The 21,665-nt window shown below is 35.4% G+C and overlaps 1 protein-coding gene across 30 annotated transcripts in view; it reads left to right on the forward strand.

Moving 5' to 3' along the window:
- The window catches only part of DLG2 (discs large MAGUK scaffold protein 2), a 1,976,108-nt gene that overhangs the window by 1,556,371 nt on the left and 398,072 nt on the right, over nucleotides 1-21,665 (forward strand). For 15 of the 30 annotated variants that reach the window (XM_049098993.1, XM_025419434.3, XM_025419437.3 and 12 more), the window contains one exon: nucleotides 15,880-15,918. The exons of the other annotated variants lie outside the window; for them this stretch is intronic. In XM_049098993.1, the coding sequence (XP_048954950.1) occupies nucleotides 15,880-15,918 (39 nt within the window). The remainder of the gene's footprint in view (nucleotides 1-15,879; nucleotides 15,919-21,665) is intronic. 30 annotated transcript variants of the gene reach the window in all.

A 21,665-nucleotide genomic window follows, 5' to 3' on the forward strand; every position in this document is an offset into this window, starting at 1 on the left:
TTTGTGTGTTCATATGTGCGTATTGTTGGGGAGAAGCAGAATTAGAGAAGAGAGACAAGCATAATCAATACATGGTGCTGTAGGGGGTTCTAAGGAGAGAGATCTCAAATGGTTAGAAGTTCAGGAGCAGTTTATGTGGAAAAGTTAACATAGTGGGGAGACAAAATTGGTGTCTAAGAATGATAAAAAAAAAAGTGAGATGACTTGAATAAAACAAGTGGAGATGAGAAAGCACATATGAACTTATTCATTCACTTATTTCATGATCATTTGTTTAGTACTGTTCTTTGCCAGAAGGTAATAGAGGTTGGATTACATAGATTAAAAAAAAAAAGTTTTCTTTCTCTTAGCAATAGTTATGGGTAATATGAATAATATTAATGATAATAACAGATAATTATTGGGCATTTATAATGGGTCAGCAGTATACTAAACATGTTACATTATTAATTCATTTGATCCTCACAAGCAACCTATGAAATAGGTACTCTTACCCTTTTTGAGAATTAGAGAGGATATTTCAAGTATTTGAAAATAATTCTTATCTACTCCAGCTGTCTTCCCGATTCAGTATGAAACAAAAAAAGGCCCCCATGATCATACATTCTGTATTCTATCCCCTATTATTTGTGAATCTTGTATGTACTTCTGTTACCACACTAAAGAATAATTTATTTGCCTGTATCTCCCACTATTCTGTGTTTGATCCATGGTTTTTTTTTTTCCCCCAAGTGTCTAAGGTGTAGTAGATATTTGGTAAATGGCGATAGTTTCTACTTCTTTTCTGGACTGATCCTCCTACTATCTTTCATGGCTTCTTTGTGAAGCTGTTTCTTCCACATTAAATGTTCTCTCACAGTCTCTACATGTAAAATCTCAGTCTTAGACTGAGATCTTTCTCAGAAGATTTTCATCTTCTCTCTGTAGCCTTTTCTGGTTTTTCCTCTATATCCCTTGAGGGAAACAGGCTCTTCCTTCCTGGAAATTTCATAACGTTTTCCTTGTGCCTCTGCTATTGGACTTTTAATTTTCTACCTTGTACATGTAGTTACCATGTAGTTATTTGTATGATCTTCTTATGTCACCACTAGACTTTAAAACCCCTTGTAGGAATAATAAACCTCTCAGGCAACTGAGTGGTTCAGCTGATTAAATGTCTCACTCTGATTTAGGCTCAGGTCCTGATCTCAGAGTTGTGGGATTGAGCCCTGTGTAGAGTTCTGCACTGGATGTGAAGCCTTTTTAAGATTCTCTCTCTCCCTCTATCCCTCCCCACCCTCTGTACAAGCATGCTCTCTCTCTCTCCCTCTCTAAAAAAAAAAAAAAAAAATGAAATAAAGAAAGAAAGAAAGAGAAAAAGGAAGAAAGAAGGAAAAGAAGTGATAAAACCCAATTGTATAGTTATTAAGTGGTTAAAATTTGGAGCCAGACTGAACTTGAATTTTGTTAGTTTTTGAGACTAGTTTTGATTTGGTTTGATTGGTTTTGGCTTCTTTGGTTGTTATACAGTATTTCTGCGCATGGACTCAATGATGTTGGACGAGTTTCTTAATCTCAGTGAGATTCATGTGGGAAATGGGGAAAATTATGTCTACCTCTAAAACTATCTGGAGGATTGAGGAGCAATATGTAAAGAGCCTGGCATTGCCTACATAGTACGTAGAAGCCATTGTTATCATTTGTGTTACCTACACCACACAACTCTCTCCAAAAGTAGAAGCCAGTAATATGTTTGAGTGAATGAGTGTTCAACTTTTATTATGAGAATCATGCCCTCTATGATATTTTAAGCAGTTTTATTACATTTTTCCTCTATTCTCTTCAAAAATTGTGTACGTGCTGTCAAACATTGTCATCTAATACAGCAACCTTCTCATTAGCAACCTCGAAACTTGAATTCCAACAAAATACAGCTATTTGTGAAACTATTTCCAGTTTCTATTTTGTGAGCTCTTAAAATGTAAAACAATGTAATTTTATTAAAATTGCTTCTTTAAAAGAGAAATTTGCATATCAGAATTTGTTTGGCCCGCCCCGTCTATCATACAGCTGCATAACAGAATGTTGATAATGTACAAATGGCTTATGGCAAAGATAAATTGGACCATTAAAATATAAAAAGCAGCAACCCCTCAAAAGATGATAATGAAAGCTCATGGGGCATTTAGTGACAAGTGCTTAACAATCAATTAGGATAAAATATTTCAAATGGTGCAGTTCTCAATAAGTGATCCATAAAATGTATACATACCAGAAATGTCCATGGTAAACATGTCTGCTTGTTAATACATCCTTTATTACCCAGTCTACGCTGTGTTTTCTGCAATTCTGCCTGCATTCCATGGAGTCTGAAAATGCCTCTGAAATTTTTCATGGGCATAAGGCCCTGAGTTTCACTTATTTTAATAATATAAATTCACTATTTTTACAATAAAGGCAAAATAACTGCATTGCAGGATATTTTAGAAATAACAAAATCAATGCTTTGCAAGCAAAATTTTAAGTTATTTGCAGTTTCTTATTATATACAATTCACTCATTCGTGCAGCACATATATTAAGCATCTGTCATGGAAAAATTTTGGAAAACAACGTAGACTTCATCCCTTTGCCCATGGGAATGTCAGGTGGAAGATAGGCAGTACATAAGCAATCACAGGGTCTCTTAATTAATCATACAATTAGCATAAACTGTGATAAAAGTGCTACAAAGGAAAAGAGCAGAGTGCCATGAGGAAATAAGACTGGAGGAGGGTCAAGAGAAAGCCTTTTGTAAGGATGTTTCATTTAAGCAGGGACCCAAAGGATAGGATAAGAATCAGATCAAGAGATGGAAGTTGATTCACAAATAGATTTGGGTGATTGGTCACCCCTTGGTTCTTCTGAACAGCTGAAACTGCATACCAGTTTCTTCACATATTAAACAGTGTTACCAAGATATCAGCTCCTAAGGAGTAATATTTACTCCTTAGCATTGTCATGAGGATTATATAACATATTACATGCTTAGTATAATATTTGGCACTCATTGAGTATTAGCCATTGTTGTTATTATTATTACTAGCAATTTTATCCTAAATGAAATGGAATGCCACTCAAAGGTTATACAAATTTAAGCAAGGGAATAAATGTCAAGAAATGTGAAAGATCTGAGGTTTTTTCCCCTTATTTGCAATCTAACCAGTTAAATTATGGATACTACTGCACCATCATGGATGCTGACAGAAAAAGTGAGACTCATGGATAACAGATTTTATTACTCATAATAACAGTATCAGCATTTTTACCAAATGATGCTTGCACATGTCGTGGGTTGCTTAACAGGAGAGGAATCACAAGCCTAGGGAATCTGGATCTTTTATAATGAGCAGTAAGCCTGGCCTTTGCCACAAAGAAAGACATTATCTTTATTAGGCTGGACAATAAACAAAACTACTCTCTGCTGTAGAGAGAGACACTGTCTTTATCTTTGCAAACTGTTCACTATTCAAATAACCTTGAAAAGACAATTCAAAACAAAGACAGTGTTTCTGTTGGCAAGATGTGTAGAAATGTAAGAGACAGAGAATTTGTCTCCCAAGAATTATGCAATCAGATCTGTTTTTTTTTTTCTTTTCAGAGAGAGAGAGAGAGAGAGAGAGAGAGCATATGTGCACTGCGGGTGGTGGTGGCGAAGGGAAAGGGGAGAGAGAAACAGAGAATCCTAAACAGGCACCACACAGCACAGAGCCCATTGCTGGGCTTGATCTCACAGCCCCAAGATCATGACCCAAGCAGAAATCAGAGTCAGATGCTTAACTAACTGAGCTCCCCAAGTGTCCTAGATCTAACTTTTTATTAAATCACTCTGACAGCTATTAGACCTACAAGTATTCACACAATTTTATATCTGCGACTTCATTTTTTGCATCATAAGCATTTTTTCAAACTGCCATTTCATGTTTATAACACTAATTTTTAACGATTACACAATATATCAATAATATCCATAATTTAGTTATTCATTCTTCTAATGCAGGAGATTTAGTTTGCTTCTAATTTTTGGCAGTTATCAAGGAACATTTATTTTAAGACATGGAGTGGTTGAAAATGTAAAGCGAATACATTTCTGTGCTGAAGTTACAATATAGATGACAGGAAGTATTTTGAAAAGGCTGGAAACTGACGTTGCCACTTGGCCTAAGCCTGCAGTTTCAAATAAGGGATGTTGCTAATAATGGAACATCTTCAGCCTGATTGCAAAGGTTTATAATCTATGTCAATAAAATGTTCAATATGTACATAAAGTGGATTTTATTCTACCAGAAACATTTTCTGAGACTGAGAATCAATGAACACTATTTCTAAAACCATAAAAACTGTCTCCTATGAAATTCTTAGCAAGGGCGGAGATCAGGGGCAAGAATATTCCATTAGATGAAGCTTTGTGCATTTCTACTTCCAAATATCTTCCATATAAAATGGATTCAGTGGGCTTTCTCCAACTTATTCCAAAAATCAAATTTCAGATTGTTATTCATATTTTTAATTATTAGAATGTAATCTTTGTATTTTTAATTATTAGGAAGTTTACTATCTGGCATTAGTTAGAATGCTAGATCATCACATTTAAAACTGTTTACTGCTAAGGGAACTCATTAAAAAGATGAATGAATTGCCTGTGGACATAAAATTAAATCAATTCCTGTTATTAAGTATCTTCTGTGTTAAAGGAGCTGGGTTGGCACTGTGAGGACTAGGAAGCTGATGGCACGTTTCCCATCCAGAAATAGCTCTCATTACAGTGGTGAAGTAGAGATACAATTGGTTGTGTGGAAAGTGTTATGACAGTAGTAACAACTGCAATGGAGAGTAAGAAATGTGTGTGAATCATCCTAAGAGGGCAAGGAAAAGCCTCATGAAGATGGGACCCTTGAGTCACAGCATCTCAGGAACATCGCAAGTCGTCTTGTGTATTACCTATTTGGAGCTTTAAGGCCTTCTTCAGTGTCTCTTCTAGTCTTTCAGGCCTTTTATTGTTATCCTCAAGAACAGGAGACTCAGTCTCTTCATGTAATTCAATCTGCCTTCCAATACTCCTGGTACTTGGAAAGGGCTTCTTTGCCATGCATTCCTCTTTGACTCTTCATAACTCTGCCTATTGGCTTCAGGGCTGCCCTTTGGGGCCACTCAGTGGAAGTGCACTGCCCATTCCATATAAGGGTATTGTACATGTTTTTAAGTTATTCATAGCCTTTTCCTTTCCAGGTTAAACATTACCAGTATCTTCTATAGCTCCTCATGTGGCATGTTTTAAAAATTATCATCCTGGTTCTTTTCAGATCAAGTAGTTCATTTTGTCTCTGTTTCTTTCAGTGTATCCCAAGATTAGTTTTTTTATCTACATAATATCCTTGATTCATTACAAGCTTATTATTTAAATGAACATTTTAGAATTTTATTTTCTAATGCAGGCAGGTGATTTATGGTGGGTACTACAAAATGAAGATAATACTTATGGTGTTATGAGGGGAATGAGAGGAATATATGAGAGGAATATGAGAGGAATACATTCCAGGATGAGGGGAACCATATGTAAATATCTAGTGACATGAAGGAACGTGATATGTTTGACAAATGCTGAGTAGCCCAAAGCTAATATATCACAGAATATGCAGAATTAGTGTTTTGGAAGATTACTTTGATAGAACCTCAAAGGATGAATTGGAGAGAAAAATCTCAAAGTGGGAAGTTAATAGTGATGAGAATAATAAGAATATTTAGCTATTATTTGAGTACTTACTATATCCTGCATAATATATTTTACATAAATAACATTTGAGGTCACAAAATTCTCTGAGGTATTATTATCCCCATTTTATGGATAAAGATAATGAGACTTAGTTAAGTGGACTTACCAAGGTAACTCAGCTATTTGGGGGTGGAGCCTGAATCAAATCCAGATATGCTGACTTTGCACTTTGCTTCACTGTGATGATAGCAGGTATACTCTGAGACAGAGAGCAATGTGAATATTCTAGAGGTAGAACCAGTATCAATTCACAACAGGAAATGCAGAGGAGAGAGGAATACAGCTCAACTGAGCTTTTCCAGCCGGGGAGAAAAAAGGATAGGTAAGTGGTCTGAGATAAGAGCAAACAGCCTAATCAGCACCAGAACAGTTACTTTTTAGAAAATGAAACTAAGGACTCCAGCCAGGAGTGTAGAGTTCCTGAGAAAAGTCTAAGGCATGATGGATATGCCTTTGCTGACAATTTTCCCTGGCCCAGAGTTGGCAATATGAGTCAACCATGTATTCAAAAACTATTACATTTGGCGCTCCTTTATCAAATGATTCAACTTGAAAATACCCTCATTTTTTATATATAAAAAAAAACCACTCCATTCAGTGCATAAATTCAGCCATCTGACAATTGAGAATGGGAGCCATGCTGTTTAATCCTCATCTATCAGAACAGAAATGCTCTTTCATATATTTATGAGACTTGGTAAGATTGTTAAAATAAAAAATTTACACCATGTTACCCATATTATACTATATTCATGTATCTTCTGAGATATACAGAGATATGAAAAGAAGTTGGTAGATGAATTAGCAGAATTGATAGGACCTTGTTATTGTCTGTAAATATTTCAGAGGTGTTAACATTGAGGAAAGACAAGATTTATTTAGCTAAAGCAGATGTGGATAAGTCATGTTACAAGAACGTAGAAGTAATTGGAGAAAATTAGGTCAGAGAAAATTGAAATGGATTATTGGGAAAGATATTCTTGTCTATGAAATTTATTTTTTAAAACTGTATTTTATGGAAAGTGGGAGTAAGAAAAAAATGAAAAAAGAAGAAGACTGTCCTTCATTTCATTTGATCAGTATTAGTATGGCTTTATCTTACGAATCTGCATAAAACAAAATCACAGCTTACCATTTTAGGTACAAAATTTTAACTGAAGCTCTGTAGCCTGACAAAACCACTCATTTATAGCTTTCTTGAGAAGATAGAAATTTATATTTTCATGAAAATAAAAGATTTTTATATTTATATATGCACCTTGTATGTACACAGATACACATACATGTATGTGTAAGTATAGATATATGTATACAAATATATTTATATATGTATATAAATATGCATTTATATGTAGTTTACAATTTGTGATTATAATTCAACCCAAAATTTCCAAATTTAAGCACAGATCTCTACTATTTCTTATAATTCCTAAAAAGTACTTTTATCAGCAAATTCTGAGGGCAGTAATCATTCAACTGCTGATCCTTCGCAAAGTCCTTTGTATAAGCAACAATTATAACAGTTAAAAAGCAGATTTTGAAGCTTGAGAGAGTAAATGAGAATCCTATCTCTTACTAGTTTTTGTTGCTGGGGAGAAAGCATATACCTCTGTGAGCCTCAGTTTCTTCATCTGCAAAATGTTGACGAAGCAACCTTTGAGAGGATCAAATAAGATAATGTATGCAAAGCAATTAGCCAAGTGCCTTAAACATAGTAACTTCTAAATAAATAGTAGCTATTTTAATTACTATTTTGTTTTTTTACCCTCTATGTACTCACATCATGTGAATGTAAGCTGAATGAGGAAGGGGAAGGGGATTTTTTTTATTACATTCTATGCTTTTCTTCTAGGTCTTAGAGAGTACTTGGCACATGTTAGGCATGCAGTATATTTGTGAAATAAATCAATGGATGAACAATCTAATGAATAATTTGACCTTTACATCCAAGAGGACCTGGAAAAACAAGTTACTCCTCTCGCTCTCTACAATGATAAATTGTATTTCATTAGTCAAGTAATTTTTAAAGGCTGACTTGAAGACTAGAGACTCAATGAAATAGAAGTTTAATGTAACAATTAACATTTTAAGTATGAGTCTTTTTTTATTGAAAACACACTTCAGGTCCTAGTAGTTTCATTAAATATCAGTTAATAATCAGAAGTAGTTAAAGGAATTAAAAAACAAAATTTATTTCCTTAAGGATCTTCTCTTTAAATCTGTGCTTTGGCATGTTTGTTTTTTCATTTGTTTGTCAGTCTATTCCCATGCCATGAAACTCCAAATACTGTAGTGGTAAATCATCCGTGGCCGAAATATGAGGAATTAGCTAAATATCAGCAGCTAAAATCAACATACTGGTGGATATCTCATTATTTTGAACTCTGTTTAGCCCTCGTGGCCTGTGGCTTATGAAGTCTCTACGCAAATGATTTCTCTGATTTTAGGTCAGAGAGGAAAGCATGACTAAACGTGAATGTCATTGTTAGGTGGCCACCCTCCTATATAATTTGATGCTTTCTGCTTGTGTGGGATCAGGTGAAAAGTTTGGTAAAAATCTTAGAAATTTAGAGCTTAAAAAATGCAACAAGTCCTTAATGACTCCTCATTAAAAATAAAAAAATATCTTGCGCTATAGTTTTCAAGCTTTGTATTTTGCCCTAAAGTTTTTTTTAACAATTTCAATAGACATATTTTATATATCTTATACTTTATGCATTTCAAGTATATAATTCAATAAATTTAATAACGTTATCCAGTCAACATAAATCAGTTTTAGAACATTTCATGCCCCTAATAAGATCCCTCATATCTATTTATAATTAGTTCCCATTCCCTCCCCAGCCCCCCAGCCCAAGACAACTACTAATTTATTTTCTGTCTATAAATTTGCCTTTTTTGGATTAACTTTTGTATTTTTTAATATATTTTAATCCATGAAAAACTACCAGTAGCTAGAGGGTGCAGTAACAATACTTGTTTATGGGATAAAACTATTTTCTTCATTTTTCTTTTTTAACCAAAGAAAAGATAGCCAATCCATCTTTTACAAAACTAACTTTAAAATGGCATTTGACTATAATCATAGAGAGCATCTCCATGTGGGCAGATTAGGATTCTGTGGTTTTGTGCCCAGCTGCATTAATGACTTACAGCATTGTTTAAGCAGCACTGACCATGTACAGCAGTAAACACTGCCATGGCTGACTGCTTAAATCTTGTATCACTGTGACTTTTATGACTGCCATTTCCACTTAATATTTCCAATAAGATACAAGTTTGTTGGAGCAGAGTAGAATTCTCTGATTGCCATTTTCATATATTAAGCTCCACCACATATTTTTTTTTAATTTTTATTTATTTATGATAGTCACACACAGAGAGAGAGAGAGAGAGAGAGAGAGGCAGAGGAATAAGCAGGCTCCACACCGGGAGCCCAATGCGGGACTCGATCCCAGGACTCCAGGACCGCGCCCTGTGCCAAAGGCAGACGCTAAACCACTGAGCCACCCAGGGATCCCCCCTCCACCACATATTTTATTTCAAAGTTCAAATTTATCACTGTACTCTTTAAGTGGTAATAGATTCCTTATTTGCATTGTCTGTTTTCTTGAATTTGAGATGACCTATTAAAAAGTGTATTTTCATTTTCTACCTTGTCAAGGGTGTTCTATCCATTGAAAAATCCCAGGTATATTTATTTGGTTTCATTAAATGCAACCACAAATGTTTTTCTTGACACAAATAAATATTTTTGCTTTGGTATCCCAGTGGAAACCGCATAACAAGGATTCCCATTGGCATAGAATGAGGAGGTAGAGTGGTAATGTACCATGCTTACTGCCTTCAGGGAGCTCATAGTTTAGTTAGGAAAATAGTCATTTTAAAAATAGTGTATCACTATAGTCTGGAGAATGCCTTAATAAGTGTATGCCCGGGTACAGAGGAAACAGAACTGAAAGGTTAGAAAAGGTTTCCAATCTGGCTGTGCATGAGACTAAGTCCAAAGAATAAATAGGAGCAGTCTGGACAAAGAGCAGTAGCAGGGACTGTGGCTCTTGAAATCATTTTAGGATGATTTATTTGTAGTTTTACTTGGTTATCAAATGTCATGTTTTCAGGGCCATGTACAGCCTTTAAATACAGAGAACAAACTAACGGTTAACAAAGAGGAGGGAGGTGGGGGATCGGGGGATGGGCAAGATGAGTGAAGGGGAGTGGGAGATACAGGCTTCCAGTTGCAGAATGAATAAGTCACGGGAATAAAAGGTGCAGCATGAGAACTATAACCAGTGACATTGTAATACTGTTGTGTGGTCACAGATGGTAGCTACACTTATAGTAAGGATAGTATAATGTGTGAACTTCTTGAATCACTATTTGTACACCTAAAACTGCTGCAACACTATGTGTCAACTATATTCAAATAAATAAATAGCCCTGAACAAAGAAAATGTCTGAAGTTTTCTCAAAGTAAAACACAGTTGGAAATGTGCCCTGGTTCTTAAATTCCACTTACCTAGTAAGTATTTCCACTGCTGTGTTAAAATGGACAATAGTACTTAATAGCATAATATGTCCTAATGCAAGTATGTTTACGTTATTTATAACTTGTCTCATTCCTAAAATGATCCTATTGGGATATATAAAATTTGAAACCCCAAGAGAAAAATACAAAAAAAAAAATCAAAAGGAATGCTTTCTCAGAATTTTAGGGTAAGCAAACACACATACACAAATACCTTTAAAAAAGTAAACTGTCATTTCCCTTTTTCCTCCACTCTGTTAACTTCTAGACTAAGGTGAGATCTCCTCTGTTACAGTGCTCAGTGTATTTCTGCTTTTTCCCCCCCGTTTTTGGTTAGCTGATCACTTACTCATCTTTCCACATAAATTATCAGATCCTTCATGGAAGGAACGGATACATGTTTGTATCTCTCATAGTGTCTGGCACAGTACTGACTTTTAGTAGACCCAGAAATGTTGATGACTGGATGTGAGATGTTATGAGAAAACAACAGGGAGAATAATTTAGTAAATATGAGCTGATAGATTAAGTGAACTGTGGTATGGATTATTGCCTGGCCCATATATAGGGCACAATAAATGTTGGTTGAATGAGTGAACAAATGAATGAGGTCATGCCTTGATAAAAATCAAAGGTATATGAAATAATTTTGAGCATTTACAAACCAACGGCTTGCTCAGAATAAGGCATAAAATGAATTTGGGGAGCACAATAATCCCCAACAGGATTTGACTGGATGGTCCTTCTGAAATAAAGTAAATACATTGTTCTTAGGTTTTTCAAAGAACCAAGGCAAGGGGGAGAATAAGAAGTCTAAGAAAGCCTTATCTCAGAAAGATACAGTTTTAGGTAGTGTTAAAATAATGACCTTTGATTTAAATCATGGTATTAAAGAATCCTGAATGAGTTCATGAGTTTATCCAAATAGAGCTATGCTAAGTGTGAGTTTACACACACACACACACACACACACACGAGTTCCTACTCATAGAAGCAACTCTTAAAAGGTTGTCAGTGAACACAGTAATCAAAAAATGGATAATTTCAGTGAGTTATAAATACAAGTGCTATGAAAGAAATAAAGTAATATAAGAGGCTATATGTTGCCTGGGATGAGAATGGAGTGCCTTTAGTTGGAGTAGAGGGTAGACCTCTCTGGGGAGGTAGCCTTCTGGTTGTAACTGAATGAAAGAGAAGACCTGTGGCATAGCAAGTGGTTAATGCAAATGCCCTTAGAAGCTAGTGAGGATGTGTGAGTCAAGAAGAGGGCCAGGATGGCTGAGACTTGCGGAGTGATGGACAGTGGTAAGCAATGAACACTGAAAGGTAGACAGTGACCACAGGATCTTATAGCCCTGGAAGTGACTTTTAATTTTATTCTAATTGGAAGGGGAAATCTCTGGGAAGTTTTCTATAAGCAGGGGAACCACATGATCTGATTTCATGCTTTAAAACAGTATTCTCACAGTTTGTTATGATAACTAGTGGCTAGAAGGACAGGAGAAAATCCAGTTAGAAGGCTGTTATAACATTCCAACAGGAGAAGGTGTTGTTTCCATTAGGGCAGAAGTACTGGGGAGGTGGGAGTCATTTTTGTTAGGAAAGAGCTTAAAAATGAATTGTTTATGGAGTATGATAGTTGCAAGTGAAGAATCAATGAAAATGCCTAGATTTTGTACTGAACAACCAGTGGACAGTGCTGCAGTTTATTAAAAAGCTGAAAGAAAACAAATTGGAATGATCAAAATGAGTAGACCAGTATCTTGCAGATTATATTAAAAATGCTTGAAATTTGTTTTCTTCTACTGTTCTTCATTACATGAGGCATAGCACTTTGCATACTGTGGGTGCTAATGAATGGGTATTGGCTGATGAGGTGGTTGGGAAATTGAGGTATGATGAATTGATGTCTGAGCCTTCCAATATGTTGCACTCTACTAAAACTTTTGGCTTCTTAAGAGAGATTTTATTTTTTGAAATTGTTTACAAACCTTAAGAAATGTGAAGAAGAAAACTACCCTAGATTTACATTTTTTCCTTTATACCTTTTCAAATAGTCTCACTTGGATTGTCACGGAATTGTAACTTGCACGCAATTTAGTTGTTAAGAGAGTTATTTTCATTAATGACGATTAATGCTAAGTTTCCTTCATTTGGAAGCTTGTCATTAAGATCCAAAAACAAAGCATTTTAGTGTTTTGATACTTTACTTACATTGATATTTTATATTTGATATTTTCCCTTTTTTTACATTTTTTAATTTAAATTCAATTTTCCAACATATAGTATGACACCAGTGCTCATCCCATCATTGCCCTCCTCAGTGCCCATCACCTAGTTACCCCATCCCCCCACCCATCTCCCCTTCTGCAACCCTTTGTTTGTTTCCCAGAGTTAGGAGTCTCTCATGGTTTGTCTCCCTCTCTAATTTTTCCCACTCAGTTCCCCTCCTTTCCCTTATTATCTCTTTCACTATTTCTATATTTGATATTTTCTTTACATCAATAGTCCTATGCCTATGAATGCTACATATTGCCAAGCTTTTCATAGCCACAAAGACCAAAAAAAAAAAAAATCTGTTTTTTGTTGTAAAACTAATGCTTGAGGAAAGCAAGAATTTGTTTAAACAGAAAGATTCTGCAGCTGGCATCTAGTTTCACCTCACTGGATCAAATTAAAAATCTACATTAAGAGACTTAGAAAGCATTGTTCTTTTTAATGTTGTTTTATGTCCAGAGTTTTAGTTCTGATGAGTAGCAGCTTAGCTGAATAAATGACCGCATGACTACCTTGAACATATTCCACCAAGAGAGGGTACCAGAGAAGGAGGCAATTTTTACCTTGGAAGTATGAATAGTGAAAAGTGGAGGGAAATGTACCACTTATTGATACAATGATGGTGATGACTTTGCTGGTCACCATAGCGAGGAAAATTCAGACTACAGGTGTCAAGCAGAACAAACTCACCCTTTGGCTAAACATTTGGAAGTTCTCATGAATTCACACATATAAACTAATAGATTGCATCAAACCAAGCAGCCTTCATTTATCTGGAGGTTTCTGCTGACTGCGTGAAAATCAATAAGAATCAGAGCAATTCTTCACTGAAAATAGAACCCAGAAATATGATAAAAGTCAAGGGTCTCCCTATCTTTCTACCCCTTGGCACCTACACTGGTTTGCCAGAGGAAAGATAATTATTCCATCTGCTCTACAGAAAAGTTCTCTGAGGACTGGTCCCACATAAGCTCAGATGAGAAGCTTTGGTGTTCATACTAGTCTTCTTAAGAACAACTTCCTCTTAAAGCTCTTTTCTGTCTCTAACCCTTCTCCAGCTATTTTATATACCTGGGAATTGAAGAGGGCTCTTTCTACACTGCAAAAAAATGACTATATTTTAATATTGCTTAAAATTACTCATGACCTCCTCTTTGCCTACAGAATATAATCCAAACTCCAGGGACCAGTTTCCCCTCTGTTTCATATTTAAGCTTTGTAATGTCTTTGCCAACTGTCAACCAAACTCTCCTTGAAACTATCCCCCTGCTCCCATTGTTAGCTGCCATTACCTTATATTCTCTTGGTTTTCCTCCTACTTCTTCCTAGTCTTCTTTCCAGGTTTATCTTCCTCTACATGAGTCATAATGTTGGTTGTCTGCAGGTCTCCCAAACTTTCAGTCTTTTTTATCACAGTATTTCTAGGACAATCCATGACTTCAAATGCACTTCAAATGCTGACTTCAAAATGAATTTCTTTACAATGGAACTGTCTACTAAGATCGAACTCTAATATCTACCTATCTTATGAGATATATCTACCTTGATGTCACACAGGTTCCCCAACTCACCATATACAATATTAAAATAATTATATTCCTCCTAAGTCTGTTATTCCCATACTACTTTTTCAGTATGAAGTACCACCATTGATCCATTAACCCCATTCTGATACATGGAAGTTGTCCTGGACTCCTCACTCACTCAACTCATACAATTGCCAAATCCTGTAGATCCCGTTTCCTCGATGTTTCTTAGCTCTAGCCTTATTTTCCTTCTGTAGGCCCATTGGTTAGTTCAAGTTCAGGTCACAAGTTTTAAACACCTTTTGACCAACTGATACTGCCTCCCTGGAAAGTAATTTCCATTTCCTATTTCCCATGCTTCACACTTCACAAAATTTCTCTCACATATATTGTTCTACTTTCCCTTCAGAAGCATCTGTGAGAAGGCATTATTATTTACATTATACTGATGACAGAAACATAGGTAGGAGTGTTTGGGTTTTAAGATTGTCAAGAACCTAAGAAAAGCATAAGAAATCCCTATCCCAAGACCATCGACTCCCAAGCTCATGCTCCTTTCCCCATTACAATACTGTTTCCCATCTATGCCTCATATAGTAGATGGGAAGAACAAGAACAATTGTTTTTTCCTCAAACTGAAGAAAAAAATTGAAACTAGGCAAGTGAGATGACTTATTGAAGGCCTTTGAGCTCTCCTTAGGAGCACATTTCTGACTTCTAGACTTCTGTTCTTTTTTCCATACAATTCTGCTTCCCAGGTATTGTCAAAGAATACAAAGAATGTGCTATCCTGAAAAACATGTTTCTTGTATGAAATAAAGGGATACCCAGGGTCATATCAACTAATGCCTAAAATTACAAGAAGTATACAAAAATCTTCTCATTCCAATTTCTCTAATTGTTGATGTGTTCTGTAGTATTTGTCTATACTTTATGTAAATTCCAGATTAAAAACTGTTTTCCTTTTTGAAGTTGCTGTGTTGGTAGAACTAGCTGAGACTTGATTTAAGCTCTTATATATTCAATTTTTTACTTTCCTTGTGAAGAATAGTCTGTGTAAAAAGGAGCTTTTGAAACATGTTCATACATTACCTACTGAGATACAGCTTGCATACTACAGAAGCCAGTAAGAATGATATGCAGTCTGCCCTCCAGAAACAAAATGAATAAAAGCAGAAATATGCCTGCTGAATTAAAATACTACATTTTGCTTCTGACGTTTAAGGCTTTGAAACCAGTTACATATCAGTTCAGTCCGGACGGGAAAATACTGAGATCAGCATTTCAAGTACACCTTCAAGAGTCTTAAGCTACTTAACAGTGATGACCAGGAGTTTTAGACTGGGGCCAGTCATATTTATATATACTATTGCACTTCTGTCACAGAAAACAATATGAAGAAGTCACAGTGGCACAGGACAGAGAAAACAATGGGCTAGGAATTGCATCTACATTCTGATGCATCTTAACCACATTCTGGTCATGCATTGTAACCTCTCTAGGTCACCCCTGTAAGAAGACTGTGAGGTCTCCCATGATATTCTTTAAGAATAAGGAGAAAACTAAAATTTGGGTGATAATCTTGTTAGACATTCATAAGATAGAATTTCTCATCACCCATACAACCAATACTGGTTATTGATTTGTTAGTCAAAAGTTTGGACATAACAGTCATCATTTGGGAGGAAAAAGAAAAGATACCTTTGTGCCATAATTATTTCACCTAATTTTTTTTTTTTTTTTTTTTTTTTTTTTTAGAGAGACAGAGCACATACGCTCACATGAGTGGGGATTGAGGTGAGTGGAAGGAGCAAAGAGAAAGAGAATCTTAAGCAGACTCCGTGCTCAGCATGGAGCCCAAGGCAGGGCTCTATCTCTCAACCCTGGGATCATGACCTGACCTGATATCAAGTTGGTTGCTCAACCGAATGACCCACCCAGGTGCCCCTCACCTTAAATTTTAAAAATATAACTGTATGGTTGCACAAATAAGTAGTTTAGTGGTATTTAAAAGAAGAAGAATTTCTACTAATAAATGCCCTCCAATTTTTTTATTTAGTCTCCATATTTTTACTGACATGTTTGAAGCTGTTCACCATAAAGTAAAACCACATTTCTGTCATCTTTGACTATGGCATGCAAAATTTAGGGACCTGAATTTGATCCATTTTTTTCATATTTAGATCCATCTGTTTGAATGCATGATTTCTTCATTGTCCATGATTTCAGTTTTCAATAGATCATCTTAATTAGTCCAGTATTATATACTGTTTTTCTATAAATCATAACTTTTAAATTGTCTGATATCACTTAACAAATTGTGTTCCTCATAATATTTTATATGTGAGGGTCAAGATTTTCTCTAGTGCTGTCAACTTTTGGCCACACTTTTTATGATGCTATCTTCCAGCATCAATTGTCCATTAAGTGCTTTAAAATGCTTAGTATACTATATCGATTAGGAAGGCCAAAAATCTAGGGCCCATTTTTTTATGAATTTCTCCTTCTTTTTTCTTACATTATGTCTTTAATTCATCTATGCTTTTCAATTTGGTTTTGTTAAATTAGAATGAAAATCAAAAGTACACTAAGTGAAAAATTATCATTTTATAATTATTTTCTGACTTTTATAGTTGCCTCACACCTAATTTGGAAGCAACATTTTGAACTATATATAATTATTGTCTTTCTAGATTAGTAATTTTTTTCAGGTAATATATCTTTTTGATTTTTAAAAAATTTTACTGAAGTATAGTTAATATACAGCATTATATTTATTTTCAGGTGTATAATATAATGATTCAACAATTCTGTACATTTTTCAGGACTCATCAGATAAGTGTATTCTTAATCACCCATTGCCCCCAACCACCTCCCATCTGGCAATCACCAGTTCATTCTTTGTATTTAAGAGTTATCTTTGGTCTTTTGTTGTTGTTGTTGTTCATTCATTTCTTTTGTTTCATAAATTCCACATATGAATGAAATCATAGAATATTTCTCTTCCTCTGATTTATTTCACTTAGCATTATATCATCTAGTCTATCTATATTGTTGCAAATTGCAAGAGCTCATTTTTTCAATGGCTGAGTAATATTCCAGTGTGTGTGTGTGTGTGTGTGTACACATACCGCACGTTTATCCATTCATCTATCAATGGACGCTTGGGTCATTCCCATATCTTGGCTGTTGTAAATAATGCTGCAATAAAATAGAGGTGCATACGTCTTTTTGAATGAGTGCTTTCATTTTCTTCAGGTAAATACACAGTAGTAGAATTACTGGACCAAATAGAATGTTACTTCTATTTTTAATATTTTAAGAACCTCCATATTATTTTCTACCACTTTATATTCCCATCAACAGTACACGAGGGTTCCCTTTTCTCTGCATTTTCATGCCAACACTTGTTATTTTCGTGTTTTTTATTTTAGCCATTCTAACAGGTGTACAATAATACCTCATTATAGTTTAGATTTTCATTTCCCTGATGATTAGTGACATTGAGCATCTTTTCATGTGTCTATTGGCCATCTGTATGTCTCCTTGGAAAAATGTCTCTTCAGAGGAAAAATGTCTCTTCAGATTCCTCTAACCTTTTTTTAAAGTTTGTTTATTTATTTGACAGTGAGAGAGACTACAAGCGGGGGAGCAGCAGAGGGAGTAAGAAAAGCAGACTCTCTGCTGAGCAAGGAGCTCAACGTAGGGCTTGATCCCAGGACCCCAGGATCATGACCTGAGCCACACAGGTGCCCCCCACCCCTACCATTTCTAATTGGATTATTTGTTTTTAGTGAATTGAGTTATATGAGTCCGCTCTAAAATTCTTTTCCTTTTTGAAGTAACATTAAAAATAAACAGCCTTTGATAGAATTTAAATTATTTTTTCCATTTAAATGGAACAACAGCTTATATCTTGGACTCAGAAATCATTCATTCTTTGCTCAATTATCATATGCAAGCAAGATTTCACCTTTAATTAAAGTTGCATTGATATGCCTTTGTTCTATATAAATTTAATCTTAAGGTTTCAGTTCTTCTTATTGACATTATGTGATAAACAAGAATGGATTTGGAAAATATCAGGCACAGCTGGCAAAGGTGGCATAGAACAGATTGCACTTTAGTAGTGGAATTTACCTTTTATAGCATCTAATTCAACCTTCCACCTCCTCCTCTTTTCACAGATGAGAAAATCTAGGTTCAGAAAGGTGAAGCAGTTTACCAAAGTCAGTGGCAGAATGTGGTATATAACCCAACTTATTTATTTATATTGGATATTATATTTATTTTTATTTATTTATTTGGACATTTATTTTGGATATTATTTATTTTGGATATTAACCCCTTAAGAGATTTGTCATTGCAGATATTTTCTCTCATTTACTAGGTTGCCTTCATTATTGTTTCCTTCACTGTGCAAAACCTTTGATGTTTTATTTTTTTTTTTAATTTTTTTTATTTATTTACTTATGATAGTCACAGAGAGAGAGAGAGGCACAGAGACACAGGCAGAGGGAGAAGCAGGCTCCATGCATCGGGAACCTGATATGGGATTCGATCCCGGGTCTCCAGGATCACGCCCTGGGCCAAAGGCAGGCGCCAAACCGCTGCGCCACCCAGGGATCCCCACCTTTGATGTTTTAAACTGCATATGCTTATTAAGTTTTTATAGATCAGTAAACTTATCCTTGATAGAAGCAATTCTTTTTACACATTCATATTTCATTTTTATAACATTAAATTACATGATTATACAATGAGTATAAAAAGAATTTAAAAAATAAGAATAAAAAGATTTCAGGACAATTACAACTGATTCTTAGAACATATGAGTCATATGGAAGGAATGAGAATATAATGATTCAATAATTCTGTACATGATTCAGTGCTCTGTACATATGCATTCCACTTGCTGTGAACATTGGTCAGCTTGTCACTGAGGGGTTGGAGAGGACTGGTTAATCTGTAAAGAGATGTTGATTAAGAGAGCTTAATAGTAAAACTTCTGGACTAACAAACTGGAGGAGGATTGGTGATGATTTGCTACAGTGCATGATCTTTGTCTTTTATCATAGTTAATAATTTGCATGAAAGTGTAAAAGGCATTTTATCATCTTCAAAGATGATGATACAAAACTACATGAAAAAGTGAAGTTCTGTAATGGCTAACACATCTCAGATGCTCAATAAATATTTATTGAGCTGAATTGATGAGTGTTAGTTCAAATATAAAACTAGATCAAAATTAATACCATTAAAATTGACAATTAACTATATTGAATATCCAAAAACCCAATGTACAATTATGTGCTAGATTGATTTCAAATCATTTTATGTCAAAAATATATGAGACATTAGCTTGACCCTAAACTTAACAATATAATTTAAAATTCAAACTTTAAAATTAATGTTATCTTGGGCTCCTCTGGAAGGAGTATGGAATGCAGGTGAGACAAAGTCAGCATCTAGTGGAACTCAGCCCTGGTCTGAACATATCTGGATCTCTGAATTCATTTCTAGGTTCTACAATTTAAGTAAAAATAAGAAGAAAAATGGGGTGTCTCACTGGCTCAGTCTGTAGAGTATGTGACTCTTGATCTTAGGGTTATGGATTCAAGTCCCACACTGGGTGTAGAGATTACTAAAAATAAAATCTTAAGAAAAAAAAAAAAGGAAGGAAGGAGGGGAGAGAAGAATGAGGAAGGGAGAGAGGGGCACCTGCTGGCTCAATTGGTTAAGCATCCCACTCTTGATTTCAGCTCAGGTCATGAGCTCAGGTTTGAGATCAAGTCTTGTGTTAGGCTTTATGCTCAGTGGGGAGTTTGCTTTCTCTCCCCACCCCCACCCCCACTCATGTTCTCTTTCTCTCTAAAATAAATAAATCTTTAAAAAATATAAATAATAAAATGAAAAAAGAAAAACATAAAAGTATATAGAGAAAGATAGCTGGGAATCTTAAAACCATCTAATAATAACCAGAAGTGTTAGGAATGTTTATTAGAAAGAGTAGAAGAGGGAATCCCTGGGTGGCTCAGTGGTTTAGCGCCTACCTTGGCCTAGGGCGTGATCCTGGAGTCCCTGGATGGAGTCCTGCATCAGACTCCCTGCATGGAGCTTGCTTGTGTCTCTGCCTCTCCTCTCTCTCTCTCTCTCTCTCTCTCTCTCTCTCTCTCTGTCTCTCATGAATAAATAAATAAAATCTTTTTAAAATTTTTTAAAAAAGAAAGAGTAGAAGATGCAAGAATATGCTCTTCAGTGGCTACTGTGGATGTATTGGTATTACACCAATAGAAAGAACCTTTCAATAGGTATAGCTGTTCCCCTGTAGATCATATTTCCCACATGTGTAATAGGCACATTAAGCTAAGCTTATATAAAAATCAAACTCAATTATATTCCTATTGCCATTGTCCAAATTAAGGCATTTATTAATTTCTTTCTTATGACAATTTCCTATTTGTCTCCCTGCTTATAGACTCCTTCTGCTGTTCAGAGTATTTTTAGGTTTATTCTTTTGGATCACAGTTATTGCTGTATTGATCCCAAACTTTGGAGACTCACCACTGCCATCAAGATAAAGTCCAGACCTCTTGACATGGTATTCATTGTCTCTCTTGACCCACTCCAAGTCAGCTTTCTGAACTTGTTCCTGACTGTTCTGCTCCCACCAAGCCAAACCCTCAAGGTTTCCAGAGCACAACACATACTTTTGACCCTCCATGATTTTGATCATACTCTTCTAGCTCCTCAGATAGTCTTTTCCTTTTTTTTAAGATTTTTAAAATTTATTTATCCATTCATAAAAGACAGAGAGAGAGAGAGGCAGAGACACAGGCAGAGGGAGAAGCAGGCTCCATGCCGGGAGCCTGATGTGGGACTCGATCTCGGGTCTCCAGGATCACGCCCTGGGCCAAAGGCAGGCACTAAACCACTAAGCCACCCTGGGATCCCCAGTCTTTTCCCTTTTACACCATTTAAAATATGTATACATCCTTCTAGATCCAACTTAGATGGTTTATCTATCAAATATACCCAGAGATTTATTGAAAAACATTATCTATATCAAAAGGGCCCAAATGGTTTATTTGATTTTACCAGCTTTATTATCAGGTATTTATTGAGTAGTATACTGTTAGGAATCAAAGAGCCATCCCAAGCACCTAACATGATCCCTGGTACATAGTAAGTTCCCAATAAACATCAGTTAGAAGTAACCAGAGATATAAATAATTGTACAAGACAATTCATGTATATGAATTGTACATATATGTGTATATACAAATCATGTGTATGTGTATGTATGTATATACATATATATATGAATTGTATATAATTATATAATGAAGCAACAGAAGAGATATCCAGCTTCGTGTAGGAAGGTAATGTGTTTTGGTTGTGTTGCATTTGAGGTACTGGTTGGATACCCAAGAAGACACATACCCTTCTTTTTAAGAATAATGGCAACTTAATGCATGGATATGAAGACAGGGAAAGTAGAAAAAGAGAAATATTAAGATAGATCAGGTAAGTGATAAATACAG

The sequence above is a fragment of the Canis lupus genome, chromosome 21 (assembly GCF_003254725.2).
Source record: "Canis lupus dingo isolate Sandy chromosome 21, ASM325472v2, whole genome shotgun sequence".
NCBI classification, from domain to species: domain Eukaryota; kingdom Metazoa; phylum Chordata; class Mammalia; order Carnivora; family Canidae; genus Canis; species Canis lupus.